General features: G+C 45.8%; 1 protein-coding gene across 4 annotated transcripts; it reads left to right on the top strand.

Moving 5' to 3' along the window:
- Window positions 1-189: 189 nt before the first annotated feature.
- Window positions 190-17,709, top strand: MTFMT (mitochondrial methionyl-tRNA formyltransferase). 4 transcript variants are annotated; one of them, XR_016439351.1, is made up of 10 exons: window positions 193-392; window positions 475-687; window positions 2,926-3,048; window positions 4,654-4,756; window positions 5,423-5,498; window positions 5,967-6,058; window positions 6,725-6,806; window positions 7,622-7,704; window positions 12,494-12,843; window positions 17,443-17,709. XR_016439351.1 is itself a non-coding variant. In XM_090029189.1 (9 exons), exons 1-9 carry the CDS (start codon window positions 241-243, stop codon window positions 12,692-12,694), a joined length of 1,125 nt encoding a protein of 374 aa, XP_089885315.1. In that variant the 5' UTR covers window positions 193-240; the 3' UTR covers window positions 12,695-17,709. The 4 variants fall into 4 exon arrangements, 2 of the variants coding, with proteins under 2 accessions (XP_089885316.1, XP_089885315.1); XR_016439352.1 differs by lacking the exon at window positions 17,443-17,709 and having other exon boundaries at window positions 190-392; window positions 6,725-6,781; window positions 12,494-12,559; XM_090029189.1 differs by having other exon boundaries at window positions 12,494-17,709.
- Window positions 17,710-17,961: the final 252 nt, after the last annotated feature.

The following is a 17,961-nucleotide window of genomic DNA, read 5'->3' as shown; positions in this document are numbered from 1 at the left end:
AGCTGAACTGCATGGAGCAGGGGACAAAGCTCCCCCCTCGCCCTGCAACCAGCCTCTCTACACAGGGGTCAGCACGACGCTCCCTCCACGTGGCTTTCCCTCCCCCCACTGCGCATGCGTCAGAAGCAGCCCCGCCCCCTCCGCTGAGGGGAGCGGCGGCGACACGACGTCACTGTCGCGCGTCCCCGCCGTCGCTGCGTGCTGCGTCACGCTGTGCGACGTCGGGAACGGCGGAGCGGCATGAGGCGCTGGGTGCTGCGGGCCTGGCGCGGGGCGTCTGAGGGCGGCTCCCGGGGCCTGTGCTGGGCCGGGCCCGGGCCCCCCTGGCGGGTGCTCTTCTTCGGCACCGACAACTTCGCCGTCGAGTCGCTGAGGGCGCTGGACGCCGCCAGGTGCGGGGTTGGGAGGCGGGGTCACGGGGGAGGCAGCGGGCTTGTGTCCCCTGCGCTCACCGCTGTCCCCTGCCCGGCCCAGGGAGCCCCGCCAGGACGCTCTGGTGAGCAGCCTGGAGGTCGTGACTCTGCCGTCGTCCTCAACGAGGAGCCTTCCCGTGGAAACCTGCGCCGCGCAGTGCCAGCTGCCGCTCCACCACTGGCCGCACACAGGCCCCCGGGGCTGCTTCGACGTCGGGGTGGTGGCGTCGTTCGGGCACCTCCTCAGCGAGGACCTCATTCAGCAGTTCCCGTAGTAAGTCGGAGGATCCTGCTTGGGTCGCATAGGCCAGCGTTTCCGAAGCTTTTAAGTAGCGAGTACCCCCTAACTTCTTAAAACTTGTAACAAGTCCCCCAGTGCTCAGTTTCCTGGGGGATTTTATCTTTACAGACGAATGCGTGCCGTAGGTTGGAAGAAGGGCTGTGTATGTATGTAAAGCCGTGCTATGACAGATGTCGGATCTGGCCTGGGCAGGGTTGCCACCTATTATACCAGGGGTGCGCTGCTTGAGTATGCACCTGGGCTAGAGATGATGTAGGCCAAAGCTAGGGGGGCTGAACCCAGTGCTGCGCAAAGCACCGCATGCCAAATTATTATTGGGAAATTTAAAACGGCGCATCAATTTTTTTGCCATGGTTTTGAAAGGAAGGTGCTAATTGATGGCATGAGTTTTGTCCATCAGCAGCTAGGGGTGCAGGGCCCCAGAACCCCCCTGCACCGATCGCCTCCACAGCTGGCAGGCGTCGTGGCCTCAGCAGGTGCCACCATCCCTGCAGCTCTCACCCTGCTGCACTTTAACACACACAGGGTCACCCATGGCACTAGTTTTGCTTTTCCGCAGCTTGAGGTGCAGTTCCCTCCCAAACCCCTGCACCGATCTCCTTGAAACTTGGCAGACTTTGTGGCCTCAGTAAGAACTACCACCGCTGCAGTTTTGACCCCCCTGTGTTGTGACACATAAACATGACAGGAGTTTTGCTTTCAATAATTTGGGGTGCAGTTCCCCCCAAACACCTGCATTGATCTTCTTGAAACTTGGCAGGTTTCATGCCCTCAGCAGAGGCTGCCATCCCTGCAAGTTTCATTCAAATCGGACAAAAAACAACAAAGTTACAGATATTTCATTGATTTCCCCCATGATATTCTATGGCTGGATCTCCGAGGTGGCTCTGAAACTTCAGAGCTGCTTCTGCCGATCGAGGCAGAAACCCGGTTCGGAGCTCTGGGTTGGATAGCTACCATCCAAAGCAGCCGGATCGGATCGCTGCCTACTGGCAAGTCATAGAATCATAGAAGTTGGGTCAGAAGGGACCTTGTAGATCTGACCCCCCACCTGGGCGGGAGAAAAACTGGACTCAAATGAGTCCAGCCAGGTAGGCATCAAGCCTCTTCTTAAAGACACCCAGGGTAGAAGCCAGCACCACTTCCCTTGGAAGTTGGTTCCAGCTCCTGGCTGCCCTAACTGTGAAGTAGTTCTTGAGGATGTCTAATCTAAACCTCCTCTCCAGTAACTTCTGTCCATTATTCCTTGTTATGCCGGGGGGCGCCAGGGGAAACAGTGTCTCTCCCAAACCCTTCTGGTCCCCCCAATGAGTTTATAGACAAGTCACCAGGTCCCTGGCAAGTCTTTCAGCTTTCGAGGAATGTTTACTGGTTCTGCCAGGAGGTTCCTGCCTGAGAGGGTGGTTACATGGTGCGCGGTTGGCAGCAAATGTTTTGAAACAGAGTGTTTGCAGAAGCTTTCAAATGCATAAAGTAACTATAGGGAGGACGGTATAGGCAGTCCTTGGACACAGTTGACTCCTGACAACTGTGGCTTAAGTCGAAATGTTGCAACTCAGAACCGATTTTCCCATAGAAACAATGTTATAAATGGGGGATTGGTTCCTGAACTAAGGCCCGATACCCTATTTTCACCAAAAATACCCCAGAATCTTGTACTCAATCAATTATAGATGAGTAATAAAGCTACATGAATGTATTTATAGTGTAAAAAGCAATTGTATTGATTTGGAAGGACTTCTTTGAGGTGACTTTGCTAGATGTTTTGAAGGGCTCTTGGTTGGATTTTTTGAAGGGTTCTTGGCTGGAGTTTTCAGGCTGCAGGTTTTTCTGGAGTCTCATCTGCTTTCTTAAAGAAAGCATCCAAGGAAGTTTGGACAGATGTTCTCCAGGGAGATGGGCAACACAGTGAACTTGTTCTCTGGCGTGGCGTGGCATTGAAACAGGGTGTCAAATTATAAACGCTGCAAGTGCGAAACGTAACTCGAAATGCTCTAAGTCGAGGACTGCTTGTAGTGTATTTTTTTAGCTTTCTTTATTAGGGTTAACATTTTAAATATGACATTGTAAAGAAAGCTCTTCAGAAGCACTAAAATCCTGAAACATGCCTTCTTTTTCTTTAAAAAAAAAAAAAAGCTGTTATCATAAATACATATTCAAGCATATTAAAGAATTACTGGTCCTGCTTTAATTACAAATATTCTGATTCAGTGGCGTGTTGAATGTGCATCCCAGCTGTCTCCCACGGTGGCGTGGCCCTGCTCCAGTAATCCACACAGTGCTTCATGGTGATACAGTAACTGGAGTGACAATTATGCAGATTAGACCCAAAAGGTACACTAAATATTCTTTTTTTTTTCTTTTTTTTAAAAAGCAATCCATTCTCATGCTGTTGCATCTCAGAAATCTTAGATTTCATAGATTTTTAGGGTTGGAAGGGACTGCAGCAGATCATAGAGTCCGATGTCCTGCCCCAGGCAGGAAAGAATGCTGGGGCCAGGTGCTTGTCCTGACTTCTCTTAAAGACCTCCAAGGTAAGGGAGAGTACTGCCTCCCCTGGCAGCCCATTCCAGATTCTGGTAACCCTTACCATAAAGAAGTTCTTCCTGATATCCAACCTAAATCTGCTCTCTGTCAGTTTGTGTACATTGTTTTCTAGTTACCCCAAGGGGCGTCCTGGTGAACAGAGCATCTATTCCTTGTTGCTCCCCCACCCCAGCAGAATTTGTAGATGGGCACAAGATCACCCCTCAGCCTTCTCTTGCGGAGGCTGAAAAGATCCAGGTCCTTCAGTCTCTCCTCCTAGGGCCTTACCTGTAGGCCCCTACCATACAAGGAGCCCCCCTCTGGACCCTCTCAAGGTTATCCACATCCTTATTGAGGTGCAGCACCGAAAACTGGGTGCAGTATTCCAGCTGCACCTTACCAATGTTAAGTTAACTTATAAATATTGACTACGCAATGTTAACTTTAGCTAATAGAAATGGATATGTGCACATATCCATATCCTTAATATTTAAAATACTTGAAAGTAGTTCAGCAATTTGATCTGACCTGCTGACTCGTTATATATCTTGTATTTGAGTGAACTCACAAATTACCTTGAACCACCATTTCAAAGTCATATGCTGGTGATTTGTACAAGCCAAAGCTAGTCTTGGACTCTGTAGGACTAGGACTTGGAATCTAGGCAGCTGTTTGATGAAACTGATAATTTGCTTCTCTAGGTAAATGGTTGATGCACGAGTTATTGGTGGTTTTCCTGAGTCTGGCATGGTTAAGGCATACTAGTTCTTACAGCTAGTTGCAGTACAAGGAAGTGACATAGATCACTTTTTGGCCACCTTTGATTCCTCAGCCTGAACCATGAGGTACCTACTAACGCTTGGGTCAGCTAGGGCTAGTCTTCAGCACGGGTCTGAAGGAGTTTGCACTTAGTTTATGGAGCCCTAGCAAGCATCTTGGGTGCCCTGCCAATGCACTACTTTACCCAGCACAGACTTGTTTTCTTCTGAAAATGAACACGTGTGAAGTGCTATCCTATAGCATGTATTTTTAAAAAAGTATATGCTGTCCCCTTTTAGTGTCAGGTTTCAAAGTGCCACCTACTCTTCCTGCCAGCTTCTGTCCAATAATAGACCTCAGCAAGATGTGAAAGGCCTGAATATTGCAGTCCATCTTTCTTTTGAAATATTGCCTTTTGATTTGGAAATCCTGTATTTGGTTAGTTTTTTGTTCAGCTGTGTCATACTATTCTCTGTTTTTTACCTGTTGTCTTGTGAAGCCATTTTTAACATAGTAGTTATTACTCAAATAGAAAGGGAGAGTGATTATTTGAGTTAATACAGAAGCCTTGTGCAAAACTGCATGCTTGTTCACGTATGAGTGAAGTGATAATTTATTAAAGGATGAAACTAATATCAGTGTATTTGTTTTTAGGTTTGATGTTGGTCCAATTATTAAGCAAGAAAAGCTTGCTGTTCCTCCCCACTGCACAGCAAAGGAGCTAGAAGCAATATTAGCAAAACTGGGTGGTAACATGGTAAATTTATACAACCTATTATCCATATATTTTTTCTAAGCAATTATTGTTTTGAATTGTCAAAAGAAGCTCCTTGAAGAGAAAAAGTAGGTTCCCAGTACATAAACAGAACTGCTGTTGATGTTCATCTGAGTTGACTGCAACCTTTGACTACAAGCTTGGGTGGTCTGAGATTTGCCAGTTCTGAACATCAAGTCTTGCTGAAAAGAGCCATTGGCAGTACTGGTACAACGGTGTAAAAGAGAGATCTCATTTCAGTCTGCCTGTGTTCTAGCTTAAACAGCCAAGCAAGAAATTCTGAACACTATGTAAACGCCAGGTCTGACACTACTTCCACTAAAGTCAGCAGCAATTTTTTCCTTTGACTATAAATCAGTTTTCTTCTTGTTCCAGTACTGATTCAATGCTGCTAGGCCATGTACCAGCAGAAAGTTGAGGAACATTCACTTTTTAATTGGAGGTTGGGTGATTTGGGGATGGAATAGTATAGGTAGGTGTATTCTAGGTACAATGAAGTGAGATTTTTGTAAGCTTTATAGAAAGTTGCATGGATCAAAATATATGCTGGGTTCTTGTTTTGGAAGAATGTTTCTGGCAGTATACTTAATGTAGTTCTAATATGCCATTTACATTTGATCTTGTCCTTTACAAAATCTCATTTTGCAGCTTCTTTCCGTTTTGAAAAACATGCCCGAAAGTTTAGAAAATAAAAGGGAGCAACCGCAGGAGGGAGTAACGTTTGGTAGGTATAGAGTATTAATGAAACCTCTCTTTGTTTTGTATTACTGGGGGAGGTTGAATTTGGGCTCCATGATTCCATATCATGTGTTCTTAGATGTGTTGTGTGTTGGCTTTCATGTAGGGCTGGCTCTGATTTTCATAGCCAAAGGCAAAGCTCCTAGTGATTTCTGTGGCACAGCCACGTTGGAGCAAGGGGAAGAATGCTGCAGGATCTTTCCTTAGATTGAAGCCATATTTGCCTTCCCAACACCCACTGGAAAAGAAAATCTTGGGTTCAGTCATAAGCAGTGCGCCCGTCAGAAGCATTAGGAAATGTGCTACTGGGCTTGTACAAAAGTGTCATCAACTTGCAAGGCCCTCTGGTTCTGACATTGCTCAGGATAAGTTATGCAGTTGTCTTCACCTCATTGTTCAGCTGTGAACGAACACAAAGCAGAAAATAATGGCTCTCGCTCTGCTTTGATCCTAGCTCCTAAGATCACTGCTGCCATGAGTTGTATAAAATGGGAAGAACAAACTGCTGAACAGATACTGCGACTACACCGTGCCATAGGAACTAAAGTAAGACCAGATAGGACTTTGGGGGAACCTTCCTTTTAAAGTGTTTCTACCCCCTATTGTGTTTAGAATTGCTAGCCTTTCAAATGACGGTTTGATTCTTTTGAGAGATGCAGCAGGCTAGTAGGGTGAGAATAGGGGGCATAACTTGGGAGAATTTCTAGCTCAGGTGACAATTGTCTATTACTTTTTTTACAAATTGATTAAATCTGTTTCACTTTCTTCATCTGTAAAACAGGAATGATGTAAGTAGGACTTCAGAGGTGTTGGGAGGAGGGATGTTGTATTTAAAAAAATTCTGAGTAATATAATTTAAGTTAAATTCTTCCAGTATTCACTATAATTATATGAAGCTTGTACCTGTACATTTTTCTTGTATTAAGTAAAAGTTAACAGTGGGCAGATAAGTTGTCAAGTTATTAATACAAACCCATTTTGGTGGCTGGCAAAAAATATTCAAAATTAGTCTTATAACTTAATATAGCTCATAAAGGAGGAATGCACAAAGAAACAATTCAGCACTGTGTACATTACAATGTATAAACTCCTTTGTGGAACAGTTCCTAAATTTCTGCCCTAGTACCATTTACTGCAGGTAACTTTCATATGATGATAAATATTGATTAACTGAGACTCTTGTGAAAGTGCTGTGTGTGATCTTGTTTCTAGTTCCCGTTGCAGACACTCTGGCTGGGTAGTCCTGTTAGACTTCTGGATTTTGTGGAGGTGCATAACAAGCCTGACTTCGTTGGTATTTACTTTAATCTGTTAATAACTTTTGCTGTAAAATTTACACAGGCGCAGTGAATTAATTTAAGTGCAAGTGAATGTGTAGCTGCACAAGGCAACATATAAATGAAGCAGATTTCAAAATTGAATGTTGAACGGAATTTAAGGGAGGCTTGCCTCTAAATGAGAAATGATCTTGTCTCTGTGCAGGGGGATTTATATATTTTCACTCCCTGTGCATTGAGGTGAACATCTACATTTGTGCCTGATTAAAAATATATTTAATGGTTTCATTATGGGAGCAGCAGGCATAGCCCTGGAACCTTGTCAAACCTGAGGATAATTGAGGGAAATGCTGCTTTAATGACATGGGTCCCAAGTTGTTTTGTGTCTCTTTCAAGGAAAATTAGCTCCTCTGTGGTCTTGCCCTGACTCTCCCTCTTTGCAAGTCCCTTGAGGAGATGGATAGTGTCTGTTAGGAGAGCTGATGATATTTCTGCCTTTACTTGGAAATATGAGACACTGCAGAGTGTGGCTTCTTACTGTTCAATCTGCAGACAAAATATATTTTTATTAATATGGAGGAGCTTTGCCCTGTATAAGATGAGACATTGTACTACAGAGCCGTTGCCACTCATGGGTCACTTTCACACCTGTTGTGACTTGCTGTTCTTTGCTGTACGCCATGAAGGAATGGATAAAGCACAGCAAAGTGTTTTTGAGCAATTACTAGTTCTTAGATAATTGTTGTGCTTCAAAGACAGGCACAAATATAAGCTTAATATTTTCACTCTTATTCAGTAACATGAAAATGCAAGTCGTCTCATTTGTTTGCAGATCATTTAGTAAATGAAGACAGAACAGTTCCAGGCTCTGTATTATACGACAAACATTCCCAGGCACTGGTGGTTCGTTGCAAGGTAATGGTTCTTTGTTTTCCGTTCGTTTTTCTGAATGTTAATGATGTTTAGTCTTGTTTCTGCTATTTTTAATAATCAGTGTATTAACTTTTTATGCATCTGTTTTGTTGGCTTAGGCCAATGTCACAGGGCACTAAGGTGCCTGCTCCTTTAAAGGCAGAAACTCCCTAGGGAGAGGGTCCTAGAAGCCAGGCAGAAACCCCACAGGTGCAGGTTACTATGACAGCAGGCTAACAAGGGAATTAGCCTGCAGCTGTATCTGGTCAACTGACTGGAAGATGGCAGGGCCCTGGGCCCATATAGTTTCTAGGGTCGGAACGGACCTGAGCAGATCATCTAGTCCGACCCCTTGCCATGGCAGGAAAGAATACTGGGGTCAAATGACACCAGCAAGATGTTCATCTAACCTCCTCTTAAACACCCCCAGGGTAGGGGCCTACACCACTTCTCTTGGAAGCTGGTTCCAGACCCTAGTCGCCCTGACTGTGAAGTCGCGCCTCCTGATATCTAACCTAAATCTCCCCTCTGTCAGCTTGTGACCGTTATTCCTGGTCACTCCTGGCGGTGCTCGGGGGAACAGGGACTCCCCCAGTGCCTGCTGATCCCCCCTGACTAGTTTATAACAGGCCACAAGATCCCCCTCAGCCTTCTCTTTTGGAGGCTGAACAGGTTCAGGTCCCGTCGCCTCTCCTCGTTGGGCCTGCCCTGCTGCCCCCTGATCATACGAGTGACCCTCCTCTGGACCCTCTCCATGCTGTCCACATCCCTCTTGAAGTGTGGTGCCCAGAACTGGACGCAATACTCCAGCTGCGGCCTGACCAGTGCCGCATAGAGGGGGAGGATCACCTCTTTGGACCTGCCCGAGATGCATCTGTGGATGCATGCCAAGGTGCAGTTGGCCTTCCTGACCGCATCCCCACACTGCCGGCCCATGTTCATCTTGGAGTCAATGATGACCCCCAGATCCCTTTCCGCCTCCGTGCTAACAAGAGGGGAGTTCCCCAACCTGTAGGTATGGTGCCGGTTGTTCCTCCCCAGGTGCAGCACCTTGCACTTGTCTGTGTTGAAACCCATCCTATTCTCATCCGCCCACCCTTGTAACCTGCCCAGGTCTGATTGTAGCCTGTTGCATCCTTCCAGTGTGCCCATGTCCCCCCACATCTTAGTGTCATCAGCAAATTTGAACAGGGTGCTTTTTACCCCCTCCAAATCACTGATGAAGATGTTGAACAGTGCGGGCCTGAGGACCGAGCCCTGGGGGACCCCACTGCCCACGTCCTTCCAGGTTGAGAAGGACCCATCCACTACCACCCTCTGGGTGCGGCCCACCAGCCAGTTGGTGACCCATTTGACTGTGTGGGTGTCTACACCACAGCCCCCCTGTTTCTTAATGAGAACGGGGTGAGAGACAGTGTCAAAAGCCTTCCAGAAGTCCAGGAAGACTATATCCACTGCTACCCCTGCATCTAATGATCTGGTGATCCGATCGTAAAAGGCCACCAGGTTGGTCTGACAGGACCTGCCACTGATGAACCCATGTTGGTTGCCCCTAAGCATGCAGTCCCCTGCTGGCCCCTCCTGGATGTGTGCCAGCATAATTTTCTCGAACAGCTTGCCTAGGATCGAGGTGAGACTAACCAGCCTATAGTTTCCTGGGTCCTCCTTCCTGCCTTTTTTGAAGATGGGGACCACGTTGGCCTCTTCCAGTCCTCCGGTACCTCACCAGAGCACCACGAGTGCTCATAAAGTTGTGCCAGGGGACTTGCAATGACCTTGGCCAGTTCCTTTAGAACTCTAGGGTGGAGATCATCGGGGCCGGTTGCCTTGAATATGTCCAACCCCTCCAGAAGCTCCCTAACTAAATCCTCGCTAACCCATGGCCCAGGTGTGCCTCCCCCGGGGGCCGAGGGGGGCCCAGCAGGGAGGCGGCTGTTCTGGTCCCTACTTAGGAAGACGGAGGCAAAGAAATCGTTGAACACGTTAGCTTTGCCGTCTGGTGTGACGACCAAGTTTCCCATCGCGTCCTGCAAGGGCCCCACATTACCCGGGACCTTCTTTTTACCCCCTACATATTTAAAAAAGGCCTTCTTATTATCCTTAATCTGGGAAGCTACTCCCAGTTCCATCTCTGCCTTGGCCTTCCTAACTGCCCCCGTACATCCCCGAGCAACTACAGAATAGTCCTCCCTGGTGATGACCTGGTGCTCTGGTGTAGTGCCCGAAGACTGGAAGAAGGCCAATGCGGTGCCGATCTTCAAGAAAGGGAGGAGAGTGGATCCGGCTAACTACAGGCCCATTAGCCTGACTTCTATCCTGGGGAAGATCCTAGAAAAGTTTATTAAGGAGGCCATCCTTGAGGGACTGGCCCAGGCTAACATCCTAAGGGACAGCCAGCATGGGTTTGTTGCGGGTAGGTCTTGTTTGACCAATCTCATTTCCTTCTATGACCAGGTGACCTATCACCTGGACAAAGGAGAAGAGATTGATGTCATATATCTTGACTTCAAAAAAGCTTTTGATCTGGTATCCCATGATCACCTCTTGGCCAAACTGGCCAGTTGTGGCCTTGGCTCCACCACGATCCGCTGGCTGGGAAATTGGCTTCATGGTCGGACCCAGAGGGTTGTGATTGATGGCAGTCACTCATCATGGTGCCCTGTGACCAGTGGGGTCCCTCAAGGCTCTGTTCTGGGACCCATCCTGTTCAACATCTTCATTAACGATGTGGACATTGGAGTCAGGAGTGGACTGGCCAAGTTCGCCGATGACACCAAACTTTGGGGCAAAGCATCCACGCCAGAAGATAGGCGGGTGATCCAGGCTGACCTGGACAAGCTCAGCAAATGGGCAGATGAGAACCTGATGGTGTTTAACACCGAAAAATGCCAGGTTCTCCACCTTGGGAGGAAAAACCTGCAGCTTCCTTATAAGCTCGGCAGTGCTACGTTGGTTAGCACTACAGAAGAAAAAGACTTGGGGGTCATCATTGACCACAAGATGAACATGAGCCTGCAATGCGATGCTGCGGCTAGTAAAGCGACCAAAACACTGGCTTGCATCCATAGATGCTTCTCGAGCAAATCCCGGGACGTCATTCTCCCCTTGTACTCGGCCTTGGTGAGGCCGCAGCTGGAGTACTGCATCCAGTTTTGGGCTCCACAATTCAAAAAGGATGTGGAGAAGCTTGAGAGAGTCCAGAGGAGAGCCACGCGCATGATCAGAGGTCAGGAAAACAGATCTTACGATGACAGGCTGAGAGCCATGGGACTCTTTAGCCTGGAAAAGCGCAGGCTCAGGGGTGATCTGATGGCCACCTATAAGTTTATCAGGGGTGACCACCAGGATCTGGGGGAACGTTTGTTCACCAGAGCGCCCCAAGGGATGACGAGGTCGAACGGTCACAAACTCCTGCGAGACCGTTTCAGGCTGGACATAAGGAAGAATTTCTTTACTGTCCGAGCCCCCAAGGTTTGAAACAGTCTGCCAGCGGAGGTGGTTCAAGCACCTACATTGAACTCCTTCAAGAGTAAATTGGATGCTTATCTTGCTGGGATCCTATGACCCCAGCTGACTTCCTGCCCTTTGGGCAGGGGGCTGGACTCGATGATCTCCCGAGGTCCCTTCCAGCCCTAATGTCTATGAAATCTATGACCCCTTCTTTCCATTGGGTGTAAGCCTCCTTTTTAGCAAGAAGACATTCCCGGATGCTTTTGGTGAGCCACAGAGGCTTGTGTGCTCTCCTGCTCCCTTTGATCCTCGTTGGGATTACCTTCCTTTGGGCTTGGAGGATCATCTCCTTAAGGAGCGACCACTCTTCTTGGACACCTGGCTCCCCTCCCCTCCGGGACCTCAGCGCTTGTCCAACTATCCTATATAAGCCCCAGGGCTGGGACTGAAGGCAGTTAGGGCCTTGGCAGCTGCCAGGGGGAGTGGAGTTCATGTAGAAAAGCTGCACATACACTTGGGTGCCTGTGCTGCTCCTGGTGAGACTATAAAGTATCCAGGGTTATGGTTGCTGTTATGTTATAGCTCAGGGGATCATATTTATGTTGTTGCTTTTTAATTTGGTGGACTGGGATGAGGCTGTTGGGGAGAAGGCGACCTCACTGGGGCACGCTACCGTGCAGAGCCCCAGCACCAGAGAGCGCAGCAATGTGGGGAGGAGACCCTAGCGCCAGAGGGCACAGTTACTGAGGCCGAACTAAGCTGAGGCCTCATCACGAGACAACATCTGCATACCATCTGCTAGGCATGGAGCATAATAAAGGGGCGGTTTTTGCGCCATGCATGTAGCCCATAAGGCTTGGGGTGTCCCATAAGGCACTTACTTAGAGAGGGACCCAGCAAGGGGTCTAAGAACCCACACAGTTTAGTGGGGTCCACCAGGACTGTGACTGCATAGCACCTTGAGGGCAGCCTCCCTATCTACCATCTATTATCTTTCTTACCCATTGAGACTTGGCAGGTGAGAATAGAAGGCACCCATAGGGTGAAGCTGGCATGGTTACAGGGCCCTAGGGGCATCACGGCTGTCCCTAGGAACCCCACCCTGTGACAGCCAAATAAAACTTTTTATGTTGTAGATTAAAGTACTTTTGTTGTGTCTGGTAACAGGATTTTAATTTACAAGTCAAAGGTTGATTCAGATAATGTAAACTTTTTTTAAACTGAACAACTTCAGTGTTTTGTAGCATTTAAATTAGTGCATTCCTAAATTAATAAATTTCTAAATATGTTGGCTTTTAGTAGTTTGGAAGAAACAGTGTACATCTTTTATTTCCCTTCCTAGGAAGGCTGGGTTGGAGTCAAAACTGTCATAAAGAACAAGAAGCTTACAGCTATTGACTTCTATAATGGATACTTGCATCTGTGGTTCCGGCGGAATTCAGAACTGTTTCTTGAGGATTGCAGATTTCAAACGCTCAAGCTTAACACAACAAAGAAAGCTTCAGGAAGAAAGGAAATGGTGGTGAACACTATAACACGCTAACAGCATGAAAACCATTGAGCAGGGCACCTGTAAATTAATAAATATTTTATTTTATTATTATAAGCAAAACTGAATAGCTGATCTTGGTAGCAGTGAAGATTTCCTCAAAACCTTTTTTTCCAAAGTACTATTTCCTTAAGAGAAGAAACGTAAGTCTGTAAATAGTGAAGACTATGAATTGATCTTTTTATTTACCTTTGGACAATAAATTCTTTTTATACATAATTTTTAAAGTTGAAGTTTGGGGTTTTTAGTGTGACTTCAAAGGGTAAATCAATGTTTTGTTAATTTCACCTTTCTGAGACACTTAGAGCAGATTTTTCCATTAAATCATACAGGAAACAGTGTTGAAATGCTTCACCAGTTGCAAGATCCTGTTTCTATGAAAGAAACAATTTTCCTAAATCCCATTAGGTTCAAGTATTTATCTGTGCAAAGATGCAGGGTAGCCATGTGGTACCAGGCAGAGCTTTGTAGTATTTCTTTAGCAGGACATTTGCCAGCAAATTCTGTACATGACCATTCTCTTGAAATTGTCAGTATGCTCCTCCATTATCTAAAACTAGCAAATTATCCATCAAGAATGACAGATGAATTTCAGATAACAAAAACAAACAGATTTTACTTTTTATATTTTTTAAATAAATTAAATATTTATAGAACTTAACCAAATAGGCTGAACATTTGAAGGTACCAATCCGTTCCTGCACTTGCTCTCATCCAGTGCGCACGGCTGCCACCTGCGCACCTCTTTGCTGGGCAAGAGCAAGGGCAGGCAAGCTCCGCGCCTTACAGCAGCCGCCCATGCCCCAGAGCTTCCTCCATGCTGCCCCCTGGCACCTCCTGCCCTATTTGGAGCTCACCCACTGCCTCACACTTCTGGCTCCCGCTTTTCCTCAGCTGGCCCCTCCCTCTGCCCTCCCTGCTGCGCTGAGCTGCCGGTGTCCTCCTGGGAGGAGCTCAGTTGAAACAGCCCTGGCTCCTGACTTTTTTTTTCCCAATTCTGGAAGTTGGGATCATACTGATGTGGTCACTAAACAAATGCTAAAGTTTAGCAAAGACATTTATCTGAAGACACAAATATTCTGATCTTACAGTTTTCAAGCTATTTGTATTTAAAGAGCATTATGCACAGACAGACACACCGACAGATGGACTAAGCCATTTAGATAGATGGATGGATAGATCAGCCTTCAGATATTCAGTATTTGCTATAGTATCTAGAGCAGTGTTTCTCAACCTTTTTAGATTTGAGGCACCCTTTGGAATGTGTCAGCTCTTAGTTTTCACTCTTTTTCTGTAGGCAAAAAAAACAGAGCAATCTTTCTCTTGCAGAGAACTCAGAAAGGGCACAGCCATTGATTTATTTTTTAAGTCTCTGAGTTTATCTTGTGAATCATGTTTGTAAACCTAACTGTACTAACCAGTGCTGGGCCACCCTAGTTGAGAATCACTGACCTAGAGGCTAAGGCCAGAAGAAAGCATTAGATCATCTAGTCTTTCCCCTTATGGCCCTTAAACTCTAGCCTGTTATCCCTGTTTTGAGCCCAATAACTTGTATTTGGCTAGGAAATCACCAAAAAGATGCCTAGCCTTTTGAAGCCATGTAAAGATGGTGAAACCCACTCCCAAGTGCTATCATAGGTGAAGCTGTTTAATCTTTGGAAAAGGTCAAACTTTATGCCTTATTTCCAGTTTGAGTTCCAGCCACTAGTTCTTCTATAAACCTTATTCATTAAAGAGTCTATTAACACCCAGGATCTCTTTCTACCTCCAACTCCGTTCCCCTGGAGAAGTTTAAACCCTCTGAGTCTAACCAGGTCATCCCTTGATCATCTCTTTTTCAAGCTAAGGTCCCTTACATCTTTTCATTGTAAAGCATTTGTCCCAGCCTGTGGATCACTTTTCTGTTGCTCTTTTGTACCTTCTTCAAATCTTCCAAGTCTTTTTTGCAATGTGGATACCAAGGGTTTGCGAAACAGGCCCTATTTGATTCGGATTCGGCCTGAATTGAGGACAGTGATTCGATTCGTTGATTCGGTTCACTGTCCCCAATTCAACTCAGCTGAATCTGAATCTGAACATTCAATGCTGATTCAGATAATCGGCAGTTTGGACATAGACACAGCTTTAAATGCTTTTTCTACATGCCTTGAGGTAGCACTTGCAGCTTGTGATCACTGCGATACTGGGATGCATGGAGTGTCCCATAGGGACGATACTTCTGGTGCACTTCTGAATTTTCCGGGGAGTCCGTGGGGCCCCTTCTGTCCGCACCCCCCAGCTTGGCAATCAGCCACAGAGGAATCCCAAATGCACCCCAGTCCCAGGAGGCACCAGTTGCCAAGCCAGAGGAGGTACGAGGGGGCCCCCCAGCATGCTCTCCGGCAGACCCGGAAGTGGACTGGAAGTGTTTCTGATCCATTTCGGGGTCTGCTGCTGAGCACGCTGAGGAGCCCCCCATGCTTCTATGGGACACTCAATGCTGCCTATGCTTCTGTGGGACACTCCACGTGCCCCAGCATTGCAGTACTCACGAGCCACCTGCTACCTAGAGGTATGCAGAAAAAACATTTAAAGCTGTCTCTATGTCCGAATCGCCAAATCTCTGAATTGATTTGGAAAATTCTGATTTGATTCGGAGAATTTAAAGGGTCCTCTGATTTGATTTGGGTGCGGAGGTTTGGCCACCGAATCGGGTCAGATCGAATCAGGGATTTTCCAGGATTCAGGTGTGCTTTTTGTACCTCTGGCATCTGTGCCTTTTTTCTAGTATTATAACCTTGCATTTGGAATCAAAATGCTTTTTGTTCAAATGGACCCATGTTACCAAGTAATCCAGACTCTTCTGTATGACCACCTTATCCTTGTTATTTACTATTCTGCCAGTTTAAGTCGCATTTAGATTTTATGTTTTTTTTCTGGATTATTGATAAAAAATAGTTTCAAGGGTTATAGCAGAACCAGGTTAGGAATTAGTTAGAATCTACAAATCTAAGATGCTCTCAAGTTGGCAGGCCCAGATAGGAAGTGCCCTAGGGTACTGAAGGAATTGGCCGAGGTAATTTTGGAGCTATTAACTATCCTCTTGGAGAACTTGTGGAGGTCGGGAAAGTTCCAGATACTTAGAAAAGAACAAATATATTTCCTGTCTTTAAGAAAGAGAAGGAGGAGAATCTAGGGATTTACAGACCAGTTTGTCTGACCTTGATACCCAGAAAGATCATGGAGCAGGTCCTCAAGCAATCTACTGAGAAGCACCTAAAGGAGAGCAAGGTGATCACAGACAGCTGGAGGGATTCTCCAAGAACAAGTCATGCATGACCAACCTAATTTCCTTCTAAGATAAGGTGACAGGCTCTGTGTATGGGGAAAAGGCAGTGGATGTGATATACCTTGCCTTGAGCAAGGCTTTTGACATTCTCTCTCACAAACTTCTCATTAACAAGCTAAGAAAGTACAAGACAAAAGTACTGTTAGGTGGGTACATAACTGGTTGGATCATCATGCTCAATGAGTAATCATCCATGGCTCTGTTTTAGTTGGGAGCAAGTATCCAGTGGGGTTCCCCAGGGATCTGTCCTGCATCTGATGTTTAGTATCTTCATTAATGAACTGGACAATGGAATCGAGTGTATACTCATCAGCTAACCATTATATTATTGATCAAAACCCATGTCAGGTTTTCTACCATGTTGTATGGGACTAGCTAACTGGCCTGTAGTTACCCGAGTAATCCTGTCTGCAATGTTTTGAATGTTAGAACACTCTTAGTACTCTTTCACTTTTCTGGAATTTCCTTGGAACTTAAGGATTGTTTTTAAAAATAAACCTCTGTCCTTAGACAACATTTTTGGGCTCTTTGTCATATATCTGGGTAGGCTGATTTAAAAATATTTATACTTAGATGATGTTTGACATCCTCCTTTGTTACTTAAAAGACTGGGAAGTAATCCATTCGTAAGTGATAGAAACCGTCATGTTTCCTTTCAAATACAGAAAACAAATATTTATTGGATGCTTCTGGCTTCTGAAGAGTAATTTATAACATTTCACCTAGTAATGGATATGTGCCACAGCTATGTTTTAGCTTTGTTCTTAGCATATTTAAAGTCCTTATTTCCTGTGACCATGCCAGCCAGAGATCTTGGTTTTTTGGAGTTATTTTTTGTTTGTTTTTTCTGAACCTTATAGCTACTCTTACTAACTTTTTGTGAACTAACGCTCATGTTAATTGCTGTTTATTGCCCCCTTTTCAATTCTAGGATTAAAATATTCTGCAAGACTAGTACACCATTGTAGCTGATGTCTGGATGACACCTATCTAAGGGAGAGGAAAATGTGTAATAGAAGAAACTATAGTAAAATTTTGCCTGGGGAATATATTATATTGAAAAAAGGAACCATTCTGTAGTCATTCAAACACCTTGACGATGTGTTGAGCTTCGTCCTATATAACTTGTCAATATCTGAAAAGAAGGGCAGTCCTCTTGACCAGAGGCAAAGAGAATTGAGACCAGCAAAACATTATTCATTATACAGTAATGACCAAACTACCAACATTTGGTGCTTTGTGTGTCATCCTTCAGTGTGCCAGTCTTTGCACCTGCTTTCTTGCAATTTTAAATTTCACATATGAAGTCAAGCTGCTTTTCAAGTTTCTGACTAATTTAATTCCCAAAAGTGACTTTATGTTTAAAGCTGTTCAGTGGAGCCAGCTGAGTTGTCATAATCCTGTTGCTTTTCAGAAGCTGGACCATCTGAAACTTGTTCTCTCTTGAAACTCCTATTCAATGAACTGCCTGCCTCCGGAGGGAATCTCCACCTGCCTCTGGATAATACTCATGAGTAAGCTTCTTGAAATCTAACTAGATGTATTGCTTGCAGTAACTCAGAAGTGTGATCAAAGGCTACCATGCCATTGTTTGCTCTAAGGTATTTCTCTGCTATTGCTCTACCCTGTACCCTATTCCACATCTACTCTTTGTAACCAATAAAGTTCTCCTCTGTACCTAGCATGGGAGACTTACTGGGAGAGGGTCTAGATTATGCCTTGGGGTCCCCTTGGTTTGGTTGACTAAGGGAAACCACTATTTGTGCTTCAGACTGAGGGAAGCACCCCAAGTTCTTGCAGTGGGTCAAGTACCCCTCAGGGACTACTAGGCCTGTGTTTCTCGGGGGGCACAGGGCCAAGATCAATCCAGACCCTGGATGGTGATGGCATTACCCCCAGGCTTGCAGGTGTGCTCCAGGAAGGGGTCGGCTGT

The sequence above is a fragment of the Crocodylus siamensis genome, chromosome 15 (assembly GCF_052110815.1).
Source record: "Crocodylus siamensis isolate JL-2025a chromosome 15, ASM5211081v1, whole genome shotgun sequence".
Taxonomy (NCBI): domain Eukaryota; kingdom Metazoa; phylum Chordata; order Crocodylia; family Crocodylidae; genus Crocodylus; species Crocodylus siamensis.
The sequence above is the reverse complement of the archived record's forward strand: the minus strand, read 5'-3'. Positions and strand labels throughout refer to the sequence as shown.